This window comes from Nansenia antarctica (assembly GCF_963989245.1).
Source record: "Nansenia antarctica genome assembly, chromosome: 1".
NCBI classification, from domain to species: Eukaryota; Metazoa; Chordata; class Actinopteri; order Argentiniformes; family Microstomatidae; genus Nansenia; species Nansenia antarctica.
In genome coordinates, this window is record NC_137674.1 from 16,780,958 (window position 1) to 16,803,624 (window position 22,667).

A 22,667-nucleotide genomic window follows, 5' to 3' on the forward strand; every position below is an offset into this window, starting at 1 on the left:
GTCTGACAAAGAAAATAACACACAATACAGTCAAAAAAAGAAAGAAAGAAAATAATATTCAGACTGAAGAGAAAAAAGGAAAACAAGCAAAGTGCTCTTATCCACTTCTCTATTTCAATTCCCTTTACATGGAGGCCCTCTCTGCCCCCATAGGTCCAGCTCCTGGTGTATGTACCTCTCTTCAAGGTGAAGGTCACAGCTCCAGCAATGTTTGAATCATGTCTGCCAAAGAAAACAAGAGCATCCACACTGGGACGATTGGTGTTCATGTTACCAAATTCATCAAATGATAGCAGTCAGTGAATTAATAGTGACCTGACCTCTTATTTCAAACTGCCATGAGTAACACAGATACATCACATTTCTACTTATTAAACTGAATTGTGGATGTTGACTGACGTTGAAGAGCTGCTCTGCCTGAAGCGTTCTGTTGCACTGGTGTACGACACAATGACAGATGAAGGTGTGAGCTGTCTCACCGGGGCTATGCATGCTTCTCTTGAACAAGGAGTCCCCGACCAGGGTGTGCATCTCGTCTCTCAGCCTCCGCCGCCCGTCCAGGGTCAGGTGCCACAGGCAAGACTTCCTCTTCCCCTCGCTGCACACCTGCTGGGGGGTCTTCCGGAAGCTGTTGCTGAAACACAGGTTGTGCCGGATGGTGTTTTTCCAGCCATCAGGGGCCGTCTGGAAGAATGGGAAGTGCTCTCTGGAAAGCAGTCAGACAAAGTCAGATTAAACCATACTCAGTGACATGATCTAATAATAATAATAATTCATTGTATTTATATAGCACTTTTCCGGGGCTCAAAGACGCTGACAATATGGGGAAAACACAGAAACAACAAGCAACAGATAACATGAGCACATAGAACACAGAGTTAACGAACAGGCACAGGGAACAATTAACACAGCAATGTCCAGGGGGAGGAGGGGGGTGGCAGGGTTAGGGGAGATGGTTAGGGGTAGGGGAGGTTGTATGCGTGGGAGAACAGGTAGGTTTTGAGGTGGGATTTAAAAGTGGAGAGTGAGGGTGAGTCTCTGAGTGGCTGAGGGAGAGAGTTCCAGAGGTGGGGTGCAGCTCGTGAAAAAGCACGGCCTCCGAAGCCTTTGAGTTTCGAGGGTGGGACAGTGAGGGGAACAGTGGATGAGGATCAGAGGGTACAGGTAGGGCGGTGGGGGAGAAGGAGGTCAAGGGTAAAGGGTAGTAAACGCCATACGTGTTCAAACAGGTGGAAAAGCTACAGGCCAAATAGCAGCTTTGATCAATTCCATCCCACAAGATCCACTTAAAAAAAAATAAAGGTCTTCATCGTCTTTCCTACTGGGGAGTTTTCCCCAGGCTTGCTTTTGGCAAGTGCTATAGAAATAAAACATGTATATTTAGGCCATGCCGAAACACCGTTGTTATCGTGTTTGTTCCATTTGACACAACAATTGTTCATTCTATGAGGGTGCCTTGGTCCTCAATTAACCCCGTTAAGAAAGAGCACCTTGAATCTACTAATCTAATCTAAGATACACTAGTATGCCAGCAGTGCTTCCCTTCTTTTCTACAACAAATAAACACATTATCGATTTGTAAGTTAGACCTTGTGAAGTTATAGATCTGCTGCACGTTGAGGCTGCCGGTCCGACTGCTGCTCAGCGCCATGGCGATCAGGATACAGTAGTTGACAGGAGGCCGCGGCCAGGCACCGTTCAAGTTGTTGCTGTCTTGCAGGGCTCGCTGGAGACGCTTGCTCTGGGCCAGGCTGAGTTTACGGACCCCAGCCTTCTGCGTCCTCGCCTTGTAGGCCGTTTTGGATTTCCGACAAACAGGGACATCGACTGAAGAATCATCTGTAAGCTAAATAATACATTAGAAACAGTAGGCATCATTGAAACCAGAGAGAAGCGGCCTATTTAAAAGCACCAATTACAGTTGACATGTTCTGCTGAGTGGCCCAGATGTACAGTAAACTTCTTCTCAGAGAGAGGAGCCATACCATGTATTCACTGGAGGAGGAGGCATGCAGAGACTCATCTCGACCGGTGTTCTCACGTGAAACAGAGAGCCCATTTTGGATGGAGTTTACTTGAAGTGGGTTGACTGCGGGCTTGGGCAGGGGCTCCATTGGTATTTTGGATCGAGTCAATGCCTTTGCTGTTTTTTTAGGATACTTAATAGGGCATGCAAGGTTGGGGTTGACCATCAACCATAGATTTGGCTGTATCAAAGATTCTGCAATGGGAGACAATATTTGGGGGATAAATATTAATTTATAAATATCAATTAAAATATTTAGCATGAACCAATTCCATTGTATTACCTCACCAGTTTTCTGAAGGCTTTGACAAAGATAGTCGTCCTTTCGTCTTGAGATTCGTGCATAGTGCCACTGAACAAGATACTGATCATTCCGTTTGTCGTCTGCCGATAGATGATATGGAACGTATCAGAAAAACATCTCATATGATCTCAACGACAACCCCGACTGTAGCGTTATAGGCTATTGAGGTGATGCAGATCACATCCATTGAAACTCGAATGTTAACCATACCTTGGTAAAATTGGTCAGTTGTTGTTGTTAACTTGATCTCTTCATCCATGTCCCAGTCAGTGAGGCCGGTTGACAGATGTAGGTCAAGAAATCTGTTTCTGGCTTTAAATTCTAGAGCCATTTTCGCTCGGTCGAAAGAGGTGTTTGATCAGCATAAATCACCATTCAGATAAGGGCTATCCACGACAGGTCGCAAGTCTAAATCAACTCGCCAAATATAGGTGATGGGGTCCAGCCTCCGCAGCAGGTGTGAAGAATTAGCCATAATTAGGCTAGGTGCACGATCTCCACTACTTCCTGAAAGGCACCTTGCATGAACATATCCTGTCTCACTCTATTGGTTTAATTGATTATTAATTATTTTATTAATTATTAATCTCTGTTTATTGGAGAAGGGGTAGGATTAAATAAGCTTATGCTTCTTCCTACTCCTTTTCGGACATGTGAAGTAAATAGTGTTTTTTGTTTTGTTTTTTTGTTTTGTTTAGTTTTTTCTTGTTTTTGTTTTGTTTTGTTTTTTTCTTGTTTTTGTTTTGTCTTTTGTTGTTATAACTATTTCTCTCTGCTTTTGTTGTTATAACTATTTCTCTCTGCACATGTTCGAAATAAATGCTTTCATTCATTCATTCATTCATTCATTGATTAATCAGCTGTGCACTGTGTGTTCCAACAGTTTACCGCACAGCTGATTAATCAATTAAACCAATAGATGAGACAGGATATGTTCATGCAAGGTGCCTTTCAGGAAGTAGTGGAGATCGTGCACCTAGCCTTGAAATAAAGGGCTATTATAGGCCTACTGTACATTTTGTATTCTTCATTTTATTTAATCAATATGTGTGTATATTATATTTAATAAATATGTGTGTATATTTAGTCAATATGAGTCTGCATATATTGTTTTGGTTAACTATTGCTAGTCAAGCTGGGGTTATCTTTTTAGCCATTCTCACTGAAAAAACACACACATTACATTCATATTTTAATGTTTTTCAGTAACTCTAATCTAGGGTTTGAAAAGTGACTAACAGCATGATACAAAAGTGCTGTTTAACAGCATGATACAAAAGTGCTGAAGGCAGATTCCTCTAATAGTGAAATAAAAAAATAATATAAAACAATAAAGAAATGTCACCAGACCTGCTTTTTAATATCCTACCTATATGCATATGCATGAATACATCCAAAATACAAGTAAAAATACAACAGGATTTTTTTTTAAATACACCCGCAGTTATAAATGTAGAATTCAAGTTTTTGAAATGGACCTCAATCCCCAACAGAGAAGACAATAGTGACAGAGAAAGCTACCAGCAGGGTGAACATGGCCAGAGACAGGATGACAGTGATGACCACCATGGCTCCACTACGGGCTGGCAGGCCAGCCTGGATTTGGTTGTAGTCCTTAGCTGCAATGAAGAACATGATAGAAGTCATGTGTGTCAGGTTTTTGGTAACAGAATAAACAGCCGTTGATATAGGCACTGACCACAGGGAACCACTGTCTTCAAATACCTTCTCTTGTAGTGACTTCCAGAACATTGCTCTTCTCTGTCCCAACCACATACTGAAGCCTGGAAACAAACATACATCAATTTGATAGGGCTCAAAATGCCAATTTCTAAATGAAACACCAAAGAGACAATGACAAGAGAATGTAGCATAAGGTACCTGTACATTGCCCCACTGCTGAGATTTGTTACTTCATAGCCTAATTGTCTGCTTAGAGTGAACTGGCCAGTGTTCTCACTGACTGAGATGACGGCCCTTTGGAAGCGACAAGGGGCCACGTCGAATATATCGACTAAAGTTTCTGTTGAATGAAAAAGTAAATGCTAAAATTATATTTAAAAAGATATATATATACTTTTGGTACATATGTTATACATATTATTCGTTTCATTTCAGAGTGAAATAATGTAGGCTTATAGACAGAGTCAGGAGTAACTAGAAACCGAATCAAGAGTTAACTGTTGATATAATTTTTAAGGTGACTTACTGCTTTCATTGGTGTCTGTCCCGTTGTATGTCCCGTTGTATGTCCCGTTGTATGTCCTGTTGTATGTCCTGTTGTACTGCAGAGTGACACTCTGGGGTGCCAGGGAACAAGGAGGGAGACTCAGCAGTAAGGAATCCATCAGCTTTCCTGTTACAACTCCATCAGCTTCAGTCAACAGTCTCATTTGGAATTCTAGAATAAAACAAGGTGAACTTTGAGGGAATAGCCACAAACAATGCTTCTCAAATATTTAAGAAATTAAACATGTATTGTGTTCATTGGCATAACGTACATTAGTACATTTTCTATTTGAGACTAAAAGCATTTAAATCCTATTGACGTATTCGTTAAGTATCATACGTCCCATTTGTTCCATTCCTTAACTAGTTATTGAATCTCATTTCAATACCAATGTGTATTACATGTCAAAAACATAACGCACCTGCTTTTGAGAGGGAGGAAAGCAGCCAGAGGAGGACTGTTGGCCTCAGTGTTGTTGCTAGATAGCCCATCCTTGCTGAATATGTGAGACCTGTGTGAACGCAATTACACTGCAACTTTATGAAATGGGAATGCAGAGGAAGGATTAACATGTGCCGTACATCAGCGAATCAGAGAGAAAGTGCTGGCTGAGGACAAAGGGGAACAACTGGTTTGACCAGATTTCTCTGTGTACATCAGGCCCTTTGTTTACAGTAGGTATTGCAATATCTTCACCCTCAGGGAACACAGGGCACCTTGGACCTCCCTACAACTTTTAAGGATCATGCATTCGTGGAATGAGCAACACAGCTAAACGTGTGGGTAGCGGCCCAAATTTATTTTGCCAAAATTCCCTATATTCTTCTGTTGGTATTCACTCCCGTTTTGAGTTGCTTCTTGGTGGATTGGATGATTGCACTCTCCCACAGTAATAAGGAAAAAACAAGACATATTGGCCATGTTTACACTTTATTCATTTGACACTGTCAGGGACCTCAGTAGCGTGTGGAAGATCCATACGCAGTCACTACAGCTTCTCACCTCATGCTGGTCATTCCTCAACCAGGATTTTCCGCCAGTCAGCCAACATGGTTGCGCTGGTCACTCTGGCACGTACAGCACGCCCAAGCTGATCCCACAAGTGTTCAATTGGGTTGAGGTCTGGACTCACGGCAGGCCATTCCATCCTCTCCACTCCCAAATACTGGAGGTACTCTGTGATGATCCTGGCTCAGAGTGGCTCTGTGGGGGCGAGAGTTGTCATCCTGGAGGATGGAGTTAGGTCCCAGATTCTGGAGATATGGGATCGCCACTGGCCCCAGAATATCATTCCTGTCAATTAGGTGCCATTCAGGTGCCAGTCACACACACCTGTGACTGACATACACCTGCCAGCACTTGAAGCTCAAAACGAGAGTGGATACCAACAGAAGAATATTTAGCAATTTTTGGCTAATTATTTTGGGCCGCTACCCACACGTTTAGCTGTTACTCATTCCACGAATGCATGATCCTTACAAGTTGTCCCTCGTTGTAAAGGTGACTAAACAGGCTTTCCAACGATATAACATACAATACCAATTGGTATTATTAAAGGGGAGGAAGAATCGACTGAAATAACGTTTCCAAACTTTTTTTTGAGGAGTTTAGATAGATGCAGCATCTTGTTTAGCAAGACAGAAACCCAAGAACTCATCACATTATTTCGGCTCCATTGTCGTGGTTTATGTAGCGAATTATTACGTAGCGAATGTCTACAATGTATACAGTCATTCTGTTGCCTCGCGTACATTGATTCACTGCAAGGACAGAAAAATCTGGCTTTTTTAAATGGCAGACTAGCTCTCTTCCTTGAGGATCTCAACAGGCCCTGATCTTGCAGCGCGACCAGAGAGGGCCAGTGGCGCAATGGATAACGCGCCTGACTACGTATCAGAAGATTCTAGGTTCGACTCCTGGCTGGCTCGGGCTCATTTAGCTTTCAGTAGAACCAACAATCAAAACACTCAAACACTCCGTCACCAATTTCGGAATGCTCTAGTCTAGACCACCACTACCCATACTTCTACTGCTACTACAAAAATTCAGTATAATTATTCTGAATTTTGGATTTTTATTTTACTATATCAACTATTATTTATTTGTACTACTTTTAGTGTTTATATGTATGTTTTTACTTATCACACTGTATTGTGTTGTTGATTGATGTTGTAGAGCTACTCTGCCTTAACAGTTATTATTCAACTTGTGAGATGACATGAATTGACGGTGTCATGTTGAAAGGCACTCGATTATGATCGACATCTGCTCTGTCATAAGTGTTATTTCAGATTGGTAATGAAGTCTAAAGCACTTGTACTCTGAACGCTTTAACAAGGTAACACAGGGGGTCCTTCTGTATAATCCTAAAAATGACCAGCTTATTCAACTTAAACAATTACAATAAACTAGTTGACTAATGATGACTCTAAGCACCACTTCAATCACTGATAGGTATAAGCAGTCATGTTATTGACGGATCCATATATAGTTGTTGGACACTTTCATAACTAGTCCTATTGTGGCATACAGAAATATTGTGTTTCAAAACGCCCAATCCTAAAATCACAGTGCGTGACGTCACACCATGACGACCTCCAAGTCCTTCAAAAACCTGCAGCATGGGGAAATGTTTGGTTGTTTTGTGTTGGTTGGACTTATTCTGCCTTCGTTGGGGTGGGTTCAAAAGACACCCAGACACTGTCAAACTGGTTGAGGATCTTAATCCCTTTCACAACAGGTGGAACTATTGACATTGTGTAATGAACTCATAGAGTAGATTATAATGATTTAAAGAGTAGAGATGGAGATGGAGGTTAAATCTCCAGAATAATGTCCAGCTACAATCGCAACAACATTCACAACATTTCTGGAGCCTGGTAGACCCAGAAAACTATAAGAATATTCACCAAGCAGCCCTGAAAGTATTTGCTTTATTTGTCTACATACCAACCTTTGAGAATCAGTTTTTTCTGATATGAATGTAATGAAATCTACATTCTGAACAAGACTGACAGATGGGCATTTAAATGACTCTATAAGAGTGAACCTAAGTGGATACACTCCAGCATACACAACTGTTATTATAGACTCCATGCAGTGACAGTCATCTCACTAAGTGTAGGAATGAGTCAACGCACTTATTACACACATGCACAAGGTTTTGAAAGAGATAAAAAGACAAAAGAATACGTTATGTGAATGAATGTAAGTAATAAGATATGAGTGGCTCTTGGCCACTTAAATATTTTCAAAGTAGCTCTCAGATGAAAAAAGGTTGGAGACCCCTGCTTTATGCTGATACATGCCTTCCATCTAGTGGACATTTAAGGGTACGACCAGGTAGGGGATATTGCTTGTAACACAATCCTCATTCCTTCTCTCTCTCTCTAACCTAATCCCCATAGTAACCTTCATAATTCAGTTCTAGATATGTATTTTCTTTATGTGGCTAACACAACTCCAATTAAACTGCTTCATAAAGTTAAAGTTAAAAAATGTATAGTAATAATCACTTTAATAGTAATTACTTTGTTGTTTACTATCAGGGAGGGAGGGAGAATGGATGACCATCTTTCTTCAGTAGGCCTACCATTTATAGCTCATGTACATTTCTAATGATTCATTATATATCTTGTACATTATTCTTGTTATGATTCTTGTATATGATTCTTGTTATGATTACATTTCTATTGGGATATTGCCTCAGGCATAGCTGTAAACATGCTTAGGTACTATATTTGTTGCTGTAATCGCAGTTGCTTCTAGCTATGATATTTTTAAGACCACTTATCTAGTTACACAATCTTCAGCATAACAAGTTCATAACATGTGAAAAATGCACAAGCAAAAGGAATGCAAATAATGTTTTATTCACGGTGGACAGCAGCTCCGGCCAAGGCTGTTTGCAGTTGTGTGCGTCCTCTGGAGGAGTCGTCACAGCCGCCACTGTGCCGGGCGCTAGAGACAGGAGAGAGAGTTCATATAAGCTTCACCAGGCCTATAGCTACAGAATAGAATACTTTATTAGTTTAGTTAGTATGTCATTGGTCTATGTGTTCTATGTGTTGACTTACCTCTGTGGGTCCATCGTTGTGAAGATGGTTACAGGGTCTCGTTGGACGGAGACCGTCTGCCTGGACCGCAGCTCAGCAGCCCAAGGCTCTTCACAGATGTGAGCATCCTCTGGAGGAGGGAACGCTTCTGTTTCTTTGAAGCTCCGCTCTCCTCACAAGGCGTTGTCTCAGCTGTCACTGGGCTGGCCGCTAGAGAGAGGAGAGAGAGTTCATATGAGCTTCACCAGGCCTATAGCTACAGAATAGAATACTTCATTAATTTGGTTAGTATGTCCTTGGTCTATGTGTTCTACATGTTGACTTACCTCTGCTGTGTCCATCGTCGTGGGCAACCTCGATGCCCTCCTGTCCTGGGGCTGGAAGCTGGACACCTACCTTTATATCCTCCTGTCCTGGAGCTGAAGGCTGGAGACCAACCTTGATGTCCTCCGGTCCTGGTGCTGGAGGCTGGACATCAACCTGGTTGGTCCTCTTGCACTATATCAGTTGTTACAGAAGAAGAATCAATGACAGAACATATCTCTTAAAATCCCATTATTCCTACAACAACAATGCATAGCTTGTCTGCTGTCTTATGATAAACTGGTAAGACTTTACCTTTACATTACATTTCCTTAATGTGAAATTATGTGGAATGTGGCTCTCTTATAAATTCACTGTATATTTCTGTTTTACCTTGACCTTGCGCTTCATCATTGAAAGGAATTTTCTGAATTTCCCTTTCTTCTTCTTCCCACTAGCATCCCTCTGAGGCTGTGTGACCGAGGCTGTGGAGGTGTCGGATCCCATTGATAGGGCCATCACCTGGTTGACCTGGTTGACCAGGGCCCTGGAGAACAGATCCACTGTGTCGTTGTAGATCTCTGAAGAGCTGGTGGACAGCAGGCTCTTGTGGCTGGAGTCTCTGGTCGGGGCGTTGCTGTTGGAAGCTTCCACCTCCATGCTCCATGATAATCCGCACCCTGATGAGGGAGGGACTATCAGTTGAAGAAGCAAACGCTTCACCGACTCCTCCACAAAGGCGGAGACCACCTCACTGCACACCATCGCACGCTTCTCTGCCGGTGGCCGTTTGTACAGAACACTGTCCGACACACTGGTCCCAACGGCCACTGGCAGACTGCTGTGGAGTGACATCAGCTCCTGGAGTCTGTCCACAAGGGCGATGGTCAGGGTGCGGATCCCCCCCTGGGACAGCAGCTCCTCCCGTCTGGTGAGGTCAGCTCCGAGAGAGGTGACCTCTTCAAGAACCATTGGGTCCATGTGGTCCATCAGGACTTGCACCACGTCGGCCATCCGCTGTTTGGAGTCACCGACGGAATCCTCCGGCACAGACTCGTCAGAGCTGCTTCTGACGACGGGGAAACTGCTTTCTGCTGGAAGCTCTGTGGGAGGCTGACATGTGAGACTACCCTCACTACACACCCTCTCTACATTCTCCAGCAGAGATCCTACAGCACTGTGCCATTGCTGTAGCTCCACTGAGGTCTCCATTTCCCCTGACTGTGCCTCCATGTCACCCTGAATGGCGACCAGGATCTGGCTAATGCTGTCTCTAGCCTCAGCCATCGATGCACTCTGCTCAGAGGCATGCATCTCACGCCGAGTGAAGAACTCCTTCAGCTTCCTCTTCAGATCTCTGCAGATGGTCTGCGCTGTAGACCACAGTCTCAGCTCACTGGGACCAGCTGAGGACTCCTCGTCCTGAAACAGGCTCTTCACACTGTTCACAACCATGCCGACGAGGTCTAATGCTGACGAGTCAGCACTGGCAGGTGACAGAGAGGAGGAGGTAGTTGACCCAGAGTGGTGGGAAGAACTGAGGGAGCATCTCTCTGATCTCATGAGAACATCCCTCACTTTCTCAGTGGCTTGACTCTGAAAGTCCTCCTTGGACAGTTCGCTCACGACTGCCTTCGGAGACACGCACAAACTCTCTGATGAGGAGGAGGAGGAGGAGGAGGAGGAGTACTCCCATAACCATGTTAACACGTCCTCCACAAACTCGCAGGCAGAGAGGGATTCATCAGACGCCGTTGGTCCAGCGGAGGCTGTCCTCTCGTCTTCTGTCTTATAAAAGACGAGAATCTCGCTCAGAACCTCTTTGGTGGTGCGGTCGAGTTCGAGCTGGCTCACCGGAGGGCTCTGGAGAGCCAGCATCGGTCGAGAGCATTCACTCTGACTTCTACGCAGCTCTACTCCAACCAGTGAGTTGGATGGAAACATAGGCTCACTGCGAGAAGACTCCGCTTTTACCAGAGTAGATCCATGGATGAATCTATCCTGGTCTGAGGGCAGTTTACTCTTCTGGCTTGTGCCTTTAAAAGACACCAGCCGCGCGTAAAACGCTCTCAGCCTTCTCTGAAGCCTCTGAACTAGGGACAGGGCAACAGGCAGAGACTCCTCCTTTGAAGCACCAGACCCAGCTGAGTGAGTGATAGACCTTATGTCTGCCACAAACTCATCAACAATATCTGAGGCCTCCTCCATGTTTATATCTATAGATATAAGATAAGCTAAGATAAGATAGCTATAAGATAAGCAATTCCGGCTCAGAATTGCACTCACGGCCTTGGTGGCTTCAGAGTGACACAGACTCCTGAGGTGTCCCACACTGCCAGAGGAGGACACGCGTCTATGCGGCGCTCCAGCAGAGGATCCGTCCTCATCAGAGACAGAGCTGATCGTGCTGATCTTCTCTGCCAACTGTCTGAGCATGTCAGCTGCCCCCTGATCAGCTGTGCTGCAGGACTCCACCGTCTCAACGATGGCAGTCATGACTTCTGCCGCCACTGGCCCCAGGTCGGTCTTAGAGGTCGTGAACTTGACCTTTGGCACCACTGGTTTGGTGATCCCCAACTCCCGGAGCTTGGTGCACACCACGTGCAACATCCTCCTAGCCGCGGACATGGTGGTGTCCCTGTCGCAGACTATGGGGGTGGACTTATCTGACCTTGATAAGGAGATTATCAAGGAGACGTCAGAGTTCACCTGCTTCAGGACGTCTCTCACCACAGGTCTGGTCAGATCAAATGAGCCAGAGGAGACGGAGCCCAGTGATTGGAGGAGGGTGTCCTCTGTGATCCCAAAGTGGACCTGGAGTGGATCATCCAGGGGGGGGGATCCTCCGGACACACACTGCCGCAAAGTCTGGGAACTTCAAAATAAAGACAAATATGACATTCAATTCAATCGAATGCAACTTTTTCAATCCCTGGGGGATAAAAGCATAAGAGTTATCACATTGGTGGCTCACATCAGACTCTGATGTAGTGGAGAGGGATTTGACTTTTTACAGTACGTTGTTACTCATTCTGATTATTGTTGGTATTTTGTCTATGGCCAAAACATTTCATCACCAAAAAAATCATTGTATTATCAGCATTGACAAAGTCCAACACTTAAACTGTGCAACAAACATTTGGTTCTAAAAAAAAAAAAAAGTAAAAAAAAAAAAAAAGAGCTTAGTGTGGGTTTACCCCCTGATTTAAGTTATTTGTGATGTTATGATCATTGTAGTCATAGAGGCGTGGCTGTGATTATAGCATACCTCGCAGAGGAAGACCTTGATGTGCTGGTCTCCCACTCAGTGTCTGAGTGGCAGGGGGACTGGGCCTCTCCTTCCTCCAGGGAGGTGGTGGAGGAGAGCCCTGACCCACTCTGAGAGACTGCAGCCTCCCTGGCCTTACTCAGCTCTATGACCCGCTGAAGAGTCGGGAGGAGGACCTCTATGGCCATGTTGGCGATTATTTTCACAATCCTCCGACCCGTGAACTCAAGCTTTGCCTTGGTCATCTGTGTTCATTCAAAAGAGAGTGAAGAATTAGTCGGTGTTCAGCTTAAAGAAGGTAATCATTTCGATTCACTGATTCACAACACAAACAATGACTGGTATGGTATGCCTGCTAACTCTGAAGTCACACACATCAAATACACTTACAGGGTCTCTCATGCCGTCGTGGATCTCCGTCCACTGCCTGGTGAAGAAACAAGTCAACATTTTCAGTTGTTTGGTCTTGGCTCACACTTGTTGTACTGTTTATGCGCAGGGTGCAAAATATTGGGTGTGTATAGAAACATAAGGAGCATAGATACAGTAGAGCGCATAATACTTACTCATCACTGAGACCCTTCATGAAGGTCATCAGGATGGGGAAGGAGGCCTGATCAGCTGTGTTGATGTTTAACGCACCAACCACACCTTCCTCCGCCAGCAGCTTCATTACTGCTTCTCTGTCCTCACACTTCGTTCCGGAAGCGGAGGACATCACAGAAGGAGCTAAAAGAACCAAACAGAGAGGATTCTGGGGTTTTATTGCCACCTATGACATATAGTCTGTAGTACATTAAGACAATCAATATTCACACTAGCATACCATGATGGAGTCATTTCCCAGCCTTGCATTCATAATGAATGTTAGCATGTGGATATTGGAATGATGTTCAAGTCATTATCATTGTCTGTGATTGGATGTTTAATGGAATGAAAGACATTTTTTCTTCTCATCAAACAAGTCTTCAAATAGTCAACATAGGGACTTTTACAGGGAGAAGTAAACAGAAAACCCTCTCACCTGCATCAGTGTTGGAGCTCTTCTTAAGGCCCTTGGCGCTCTTCCTAGCGCTCTTGGCGCACTTCTTAGTGCTCTTGGAGGCCTTGTTGGCTCTCTTGGCCCTCTTCATGCCACACATCTGCAACACAACAGAGTTCAGATCTCACATTCTGGTCAACTTGTTACGAGAAGTCAAAGTAGCTTCAGACGGGATCACATAAAAACGGATTAAAATGACAATCAGTCAGAAGGCGACAGCAAAAGGCTTGTTCTGTTCATGTTAGGATAAGACCTGGGTGTACAGGCTTGTTCTGTTCATGTTAGGATAAGACCTGGGTGTACAGGCTTGTTCTGTTCATGTTAGGATAAGACCTGGGTGTACAGACTTGTTCTGTTCATGTTAGGATAAGACCTGGGTGTACAGACTTGTTCTGTTCATGTTAGGATGGGGCCTGGGTGTACAGACTTGTTCTGTTCATGTTAGGATGGGGCCTGGGTGTACAGGCTTGTTCTGTTCATGTTAGGATAAGACCTGGGTGTACAGGCTTGTTCTGTTCATGTTAGGATGGGGCCTGGGTGTACAGCCCTTTGACAGGACACACAGTATAATGGAAATCAGAGATACATCAAACGATCTGACCCAACCCCAGGGGTTAAGTGTTATATGGGCTATAGTATACTACTCTTCTTGACAGTGTTATATAGGCCTATTACACTCAGTATTGCCAGATGGGGCTGGAAGAAAAGCATTTGGGCGGGTTTTAGGCTGGAAATGGACAATCCCATCTGGCATCCCTGATTACACTTGACCGTGCTAGTTTGCACGTGTCGTCACGGCATAAGGGGAACGCCCACCTGGCGAAACAAATCTTTCTTCCGCTGCCTGCCAGCTATTTTATCAGGTTTTTACCAAGTAATTAGTTGTTTGACAAAATGCTGGATAGTTGCTATGCAATCGGGTGCACTAACCGACGAGGAGACGACCCTGGGTTGTGCTTCTACAGAATTCCCTCAGAAAAAGAAAACCCAGAGAGAAGATTGTGGATTTGTGCTATTAGACGTGTCTCAGTCCCTGTGGAGGGCAAACCATCAAAGTACACACGTCTCTGCAGCTCTGAACATTTCAAAGATAAGCTCAGGTAAACACTGATTATTTTAATTATTTACGTACTTTAGCCACTTTACTCTATTATACTGAGCCAATTACCACTATTGTCATTGTTCATATTGTATTCCACCCCTGTACATTGTACCGCACATTTCAAATCTTTTATCTGGTATTTTTTGTATAGATAGTTATTTTTTAATCTTGTGTCTGTACATATATTGGATTGACTGTACATATAATCCATGTCTGTACGTATATTGGATTGACAATAAAGCTGACTTTGACTTTGACTAGCCTAGTTATTCTATTTGTAGTCATTATCTTTGCATAATCGTTCTGACATGGTTCGTTTTTGTGGACGCTACCAGCTTGGAGTTGGTTATGTAGGTGCTTTAGCTAGCTAGCTAACATTAGCATTATTGACCCATCCAGATAAAAACAGATAAGTGCCTGTACTTTTGTCCGCTTTCATCCTGGCGGCAGTGTGAGGGGAAGGATTCTCCACCAGATATATGTAAACATCACCGACCTGCAGCTCTGGCAGCGACTTCGCTGTTTTTACTGATTGAAATACTGCGGCGGGTCTCTATATGGATCGCAAGTGTCCAAAATGTGTAGTTTGTTGACATAACTTTGTTTTTCTTCTTTTGAGAGGTGATCTAATTAATCGTTGCTTGAAACAGGTGGGAAAATGACAGGTCGCCAGGGCTCTGCGCCAGTCACGTGACTGCAAACTATGAATAGGCGTATTACTCTTGACAGTGCTTTCAAATAGGTATTCTTACCGTTTCTTCTTGCTTTCTTTGAGTCTCAATCTTCTCCTTGTTTTATTATACAACGTGACATATGAGATGTCTGCCAAGTTGTGATTGATGACAAGACGCACCGTGGTTTCATAGTGGAACACTCTAATACGTCATAATACATTATGCGAGATGTCACATATCAGTGGCGGCCAATCAGATTAGACCATCTACCGCCGAGGATTTTTTATATTTTTTAATGAAAATAAAAAATGATATTTAAAATAAATACTTTATTTATGACTGTCTTGTATCACGTTGGTTATTACATATTAAGGGTTTTAACCATTCCGTTTTTGTTTGTTTTTAAACGATAAAAAATATTTTTTGATTTTGATAGGCAGCAGACAAAGCTGGTCCCGCTGATGCAGGCAAAAAGGAAAGTTCTAGACGAGGTGAAATCATGTCTGTGATCTGAAAAAATCTGTCTGGATGCCAAATGCATTTTGTTGTCACTGTACTTGTACTGCCAATGACAATTAAATGTAATCTGAAATTGACAGCGCTGTAAATAGTGTTATTCTTACACAATACATTTCACCCACTTAATATAATTTAGGCTACTGTTGGTGAGCTTACTAATTGCACATGACATATGGGTCATTTTTTTATATGGTGCCTTTTCCGTCCCCAGTACTAAATAATGTTGTATTTTGTCTAAATTTGGACAAATACTAATTCCATTATTCCAACAATGAATAGGCTTATTACTCTTGACAGTGCTTTCAAATAGGTATTCTTACCGTTTCTTGGTTTCTTTGACTCTTGGTTTCTTTTGACTCTCAATCTTCTCAATCTTCTCAATCTTCTTGTTGTTTTATTATACAACGTGACATATGAGATGTCTACCAAGTTGTGATTGATGACAAGACGCACCGTGGTTTCATAGTGGTACACTCTAATACGTCATAATACATTGTAGGAGATGTCACACATCAGTGGCGGCCAATCAGAGGCCATCTACAAGTGGCCCGCCGAGGACATTTTTATTTTTTATTTTTTAATGAAAATAAAAAATGATATTTAAAATAAATACTTTATTTATGACTGTCTTGTATCACGTTGGTTATTACATATTAAGGGTTTTAACCATTCCGTTTTTGTTTGTTTTTAAACGACAAAAAATATTTTTTGATTTTGATAGGCAGCAGACAAAGCTGGTCCCGCTGATGCAGCAAAAAGGAAAGTTCTAGACGAGGTGAAATCTTTCATGTCATTTCTGTCAAATACCTTCGAATATGACTTGACAAAAAGTGCCACCGTTTGTGTATATACTGGTCTTGACAGTGCTATACATACTATACTGGTCTTAACAGTGTTATACAATACTATACTGGTCTTAACTGTGTTATACAATACTATACTGGTCTTAACAGTGTTATACAATACTATACTGGTCATAACAGTGTTATACAATACTATACTGGTCTTGACAGTGTTATACAATACTATAGTCCAGCCCTGTCCCCATCCATCCCTCTTCACCCACTGAGCTATGGAACACTCACTGTCATTGCAAAGGCTAGACTGTAGCACACGTGACCCGGGGTTGAGAGATGGTGTGGCGCACTAGTTGGGGGAAAAGTGGACCTGACTACCCAGGGCCCCAGCAGGGAGAGGGCCCTTGAAAGTCCTGGAATTAAAGTTTTGTTTTCTTTGTAATGTTCTTTATTTTGAGTGAATTAGTGTCACAACTTATTTAAGGTGTTTTTTATTGGTTTTTATAAAAACGCAACACCATGTATACAATCAATTAATCAATCATCAAACAATCAGACATTTAAGACATTACATTCAACAACAACCAACATTAAACTAACTAAAGTGCTCAGTGTTCAGTGTATTGTCCAGTGTAGTGTAATGTTCAGTGTTCAGTGTTCAGTGTCCAGGTTCCAGTGTCGGTAGGAAGCAGGGGTAAAAAAAACCTGTTCTCTGTGCATCCGGGAAAATATTCCCCTGCAGCCCTCTAGTTGTAGAGCGACTACTATCCAGTTTGCCCACCAGTGCAAAGCCGTGGCTCCCCCACCTCCCTCCCCCGAGGGACCCCACACACCCGACTCACCCGACCCCGCCCCACCACCGGCGCATCCGGCCCAGCCCACCAGGCTCAGACTCCTGTAGCCCTTCACGAGGCTAGCCGGACCAGGCGCCCCAGCGGCGGAGCAGATCGAGCACGCAGGCCGATCGGAGGCCCCCGAGGAGAGGCCCAGAGGGCTCGGCGCATGGCAGGCAAGCAGAGGCGAAAAACCTGTACACAGCTTATCCAGGAAAAAAGCTCCCTGGCTCTTCTCAGCTTGTTCCGGGCTGGGGGTTGGGGGTTGGCGGGTAGGGGACTGGGCCTGTAGCTGGGGGCCTGGAGTTGGGGGGGGGGGGGCCCGGAACAGGGGGTTTGGGGTCGCTGAGTTGGAACCTGGGGTTGGTGCTGGGGTGACGTGGTGGTTCCCGCCGGTCTCTGCTCCTGGGTCTGGAAGCCTGGGTAGGTGTCAGAGCTGGATATGACATGTGCCTGAAAAGATAGGGGAGTGAGAGAAGGGAGGTGTGCATGGTTTGTGTAGTGTGCATTTTGGTGTCAGGCGGGTGATCAGTACTTCCCTGTGACCCAGTGATGTTGGTCATCCTGGTGCTGGTGGTGCTGGCAGAGACGGCTGGTTCGGCTGTGGGTTGTGTGTGGTGATATTCTGGTGAGGATAGGAAGTGGGTCAGTGCTGTGTACATGTGTAGGTGGTGGAAGGTGCAGTAAACTTCCCTGTTGGTGTTGTGCGCTGCTCCTCTCCTGGACCTTGTGATGGTGATACTGCTGACCAGGGCTTGTGCTGGAACGGTGGTGAAGGTGATAGTGCAGGAACTGGTGGTGTAGTGAGGTAGGCCCGGGGTGGGGGGGGGTTGGGCGATGCGGCGCGGCATGGGGGGAGGTTTAGAGGATGACGTCCTTCCATCTCTCCACCCCCCACACCGCTTTTGCTTGATCCGGGTTATTTTTAAAGTCAATTGAGAGCATGAACTTTGTGCCATAGCTCTCCCAACATATTGGAAGATCTGTGAGACAGAGAGAGATCTCTTTGGCGCAAAATGGTTTAGTCCATGGGTCGTTTGCCTGTCTGTGTACGGCTCGCTCTCTGTGTCTCGATAGGCATCGTTTTGGTATGTCAATTAATGGCACTCGCCTTAAAACCCCTGTATTTTCCCCCTGCAAATTCAATCTGAAACACGTTTTGTAATTTTTGTGATTTTATTCACACAACGGTAACTCAAAATCCGCCTGGTTCCATCTCCCTCCACCAGGTGGCGCTGTAGTGGAGCGGGACATTAGAGGTTACTGCTCAGTTCCTCAACAAACGGAGTAACTGTGATATCTTCCTAATATAATAATGATGAGCGGACAGCGGGTAAACATTAACTGGTTTATATTAATAAGTGCAGAGCATTACAGAGCATGGCAGTTGCCCACATTAGACTAACTGAACCTATGCTGCTCCCTACGGGACCTTCCTAACCAGGCAGATAACCTCTACTACAGTAACGTTCATGTTAAAACCTTGTCCATGATGCTCGTGTAGTTTATTTGTACTTAATAATGGGCCTATATGTTTGCTCCTGACTGTGGGGCAAGGTATTTATGACCTCCTGGCCCCTCCCCCTGACCTGATAGGACCACTGGCTGTGACTGCATCTTGACCAAGTTTATAAGTAAGGATGTGGGCTCTGGCCCTGCCTCTCTTCTCCCTCACCTCTTGACCAAGCAGCTCTCTCTCTCTCTCTCTCTCTCTCTCTCTCTCTCTGTCCCCCTCCCCCTCTCTCTCTCTCTCTCTCTCTGCCAGACCAGCGTCCATCTTTGATGTCTGTGTACTTTTGCATTTTGAATAAATGGTCTTAACCTGCTCAATAACTATTCTTCATTTTAGTAGCCAACAGGTAGAAATATACGACACATGGCGAGCCTAGCAACGGAGTCTAAAAAGGGAAATCTACGTTTGAAAACTTAAGCTGAAGCCACAGCTCTGAAGACGGTAAGAACGAAAATAGCGCTATTTTCTGTTTAAACTGCTAGAGGCGCGTGTGCAACAGCTGTGTTTTCAAGCAATTTCTTTGAGACTAAAACAACCTTCAACTTTAAGGTTTAAAGTAAAGTAACTTGTTGGAAAAGGAAACACATCTTTCATAGTCTTTAAGCTGGGGTTGGGGAGAGAGCCGAATTTGGTAATTCGCTGTTTTGTGTAATATTGTGTTAAGATATTAGTTTTGTAACTAATAGATATTGTTTGGACGGTATTACGGAATATCGTGAGTGTGTGTGTAGAATTGTGTTAAAGTATAAATGGACTGTGTAGTCTATTTTGTATTGTAGCAGTGAAAAACATATGAGACTCTTTGTCTGTGTGAAAGGACGCCATTGTGTAAGCGGAGCTTAGGCGCCATTTGCAGTGTCCTTTCAGCGGAGCTTAGGCGCCATTTGCATTGTCCTGTGTAAACGGAGCAAGAACACGCACGCTCGGGCACGCGCGCAGACACGCGGACACACAGGGCCTTTAGACATCTCTGTGAAGAGACTGTGGAAAACGTGAATACATTGTAGAATATTTGAATGAGATAAATAATAGTTTAACTGGATTGAAAGATAATCGTGAAATTGTTGTGTCGTGGATGTTGTGAGACTAATCTCTTCACAGGAGCGGTTTTTCCCCCAGAAGGAAGGGCAAAGACCAGCCCCTCCCCCTCCTCCTTCCTCTCTCATACAAGGCTGTCTTTGTCTCCAGTTTCAAGGAGAAAAGGGGGGGTGAAGGAGCTGGCGCATGCGCGTTAGCAGGAGCACAGCTCCATCTGCTGGCCAAAACACGACAAGACATTTTTAAAACATTGGCTCTCTGTAAATTGATGAAATACAACCCTCCTTCATTGATGATGTTTGTAAATGATTGTTATATATTACTTTAATTAATTTAATTAATTACAAATTGATTGAATTAATTATTCAGATCATTTTATTTTTCTGTTTTCACAAAACTTTGATCAATTGTTTTGTGACAATCTAATTATATGTTGATAATAGCTAATTGACTTCACAGGTTTACATCAATGAAGTGTCAATGAATAATACTAACTAATCATTCATTCCTTTCACTTAACAAGTCGATTTCTTTACAGATTGTAATTAATAATTAATCATTCATTCTTTTCCAAATAACAAGTCGATTTCTTTACAGGTTATAATTAATATTTGTAATTTACATCTTTTATTTCAAGTTAGGTCATGTCCACAGCTTTTGATTAGGAATAGCAGAATAGATTGTATTGATAATTAAGCAGTAAAAGGGTTTTTGTAAATCAGTGAATACTTAGGTGTTGACCAGCCTTTGTGATTTAATAATTGTGTTGACCAGAACTGTAATTAGTATTGAATGAGTAATTAAGTGACACATATTCATAAACAATTAGGAAACACATTTAAGTATAAAGTACTTACACAGATATTAGATTTGAGTTAATACTGCACTGACATACACAAGAGGCAAATCTGTTGTTCTGGGTTGTAGTGGTTTTGTGTGGGCGGTTAATACAGTTATATTGGACTAGCATTTGTTTAGCAAATAAGGCAAAATAAGGTGGGTTGTAAGAAGCGTACACCTTATCTAATATAGAATATTGTCAGCATATTGAGCAAGTAGAATGGGGTCGAATTCAACGAAGCTGTTAAAAGATATTAGTGAACATCGTGGAATGTTGGCTACGTTATCCCCTATGGCTGTAGTGGAAAAAATGAATCCTCTTGTTAGGGAAATTAGCAAAATGTCTACGAAATGGAATAGCCGTTGGGCATACATTGAACAGCCGTGGCCGAAAGAGGGCAGCCTTAATTTACAAATAATTGCAACATTGGAAATACTTATCAATGGGCACAAAGCACATCAAAGAGGAAAGATTAGATCAGAGAAACGCAAGTTAGAGTTAGCTATTTTAGATCTATTTAAGGTAGAGGGACAGAAAATAGCTCAGATGGAACCGGAAAAGAAAAAAGAATTGGCCAGAACACTGGAACAGAAATTGAACATTTCATCCCCAGACATGTGTCCTGTCTCCAGTCCCCCTCCATATGCTAAGGCACTGGAGGACCATTCCCAGAAGAAGAAGACCAAGAAGGAGCCAAGGGGAAAAGGGGACGACAGGAGTGACGAGAAAGATGACAGCGAAGATGGCAGTGAAGACTCAAGTGATGACGACAATGCAGATGGAGGCTACAACGCGCAGGTCAGGAAGATGATAGCCACAGCCGAAAGGAAAGGTGGGAGAAGACGCCCGGAGAAAGCGGAAAGAGAGGAAGAAAGACACCACAGATGGCTGAAGGAGCAACGAGAAAGGGAGAAAGAGGGAGATTGTCACCGAATGTCATCAAATACATTAAAGAACTGTCCAGTGCTGATTCGGGGTAACAAGATGGAATATCATCCGTGGCATCATACAGATCTGTCTGAAGTGATCGAGAAACTCCCAGTTCTGGAGGAGGGAGGACATTCGTGGACGCGAGAGGTCGACGTGATACTGACAGGAACGCAGGCCGCAATGGGAGACCTGAAAAGACTCTTAGCTTTTATTGCAGGATTGGATACAATGCAGGAAATATTGATGAAGGCAGGACTTCATAGATATATCAATACATCAGTTTATGATCCAGAGCTCTTCGCAGCAAACAGAGGCAAACTGTGGAAAGCAATCAGAGAGACTTACCCTACTCACATTCACCCAGACAATATCATTGTGAAGCCACTGGGGGGGGATGAGAATCCCAGGGGTTATGTTGCCCGTGTGCACTCTCAATGGAGAAGTGTGACAGGGAAAGACGCTGAAGATAACCCCTTAGAAAAATCCATAATCAGGGAAAAAATACAAGAAGGGCTTCCTACCCCAGTTAAGGATAAGCTAGCAGAAGTGGTGGGGCTACGACACATGAACAAAGCTGTTTATATAGACCACGTAGCTCATCAAGTTGAGTTATATCGAAAGAATATTCAGATACAGAAGGCAGAAGACGAAGAATCACTCAGAATATTGACTCATGTGCAATTGACTGAAAGCGAGAGGAACATAGAGGGAGTGCAGGCTTTAGCCCCACAGCAACAGCCACCTGGAGTGCAGACTGCTACTTACCAGTCCTACCCACAGGGGCCACAAGGGGGGTATCCATACCCACAAGGGCCACCAGGGGTGCAAGCGGTTCCATACCAGATGTACAACCAGCCTGGCCAAGGACCACCACCAGGGGGATGGACAGCAGCAGGGAAGAAGATGCTAGAACCGTGTTACCAATGCGACCAGAATGGACATCTAGCCTGTACCTGCTGCAACAGGCCCCAGGGGGGCGCAGGGGGGAGCCAAGGAGGAGGATATTGGCCTCCTACTACACCTGCTCCAGGAGTGATGAACCCTTACGGAGGCCCAGCAGCTGGCCTATAGGGGTGCCCGGAAGATCCGAGTGGGAGGTGCCAGCTGGTGGTGACAAAGAAGCCTGAAGGCGCCACGCACCTCCCTATGTCTAGAGAATATGTGAAGACAATCGGATTTGAGGGAATTAAAC

The 22,667-nt window shown here is 44.0% G+C and overlaps 1 protein-coding gene across 1 annotated transcript; it reads right to left on the reverse strand.

Annotated features, from left to right (window-relative positions):
• Nucleotides 1-193: 193 nt before the first annotated feature.
• On the reverse strand, nt 194-2,661 carry LOC308160157 (forkhead box protein N5-like; the record flags this gene model as incomplete). The annotated part of the gene is made up of 6 exons (XM_080534047.1): nt 194-222; nt 480-706; nt 1,590-1,846; nt 2,076-2,221; nt 2,315-2,410; nt 2,541-2,661. The coding sequence occupies 6 exons, from the start codon at nt 2,659-2,661 to the stop codon at nt 194-196; spliced, it is 876 nt and encodes a 291-aa protein (XP_080390173.1).
• Nucleotides 2,662-22,667: the final 20,006 nt, after the last annotated feature.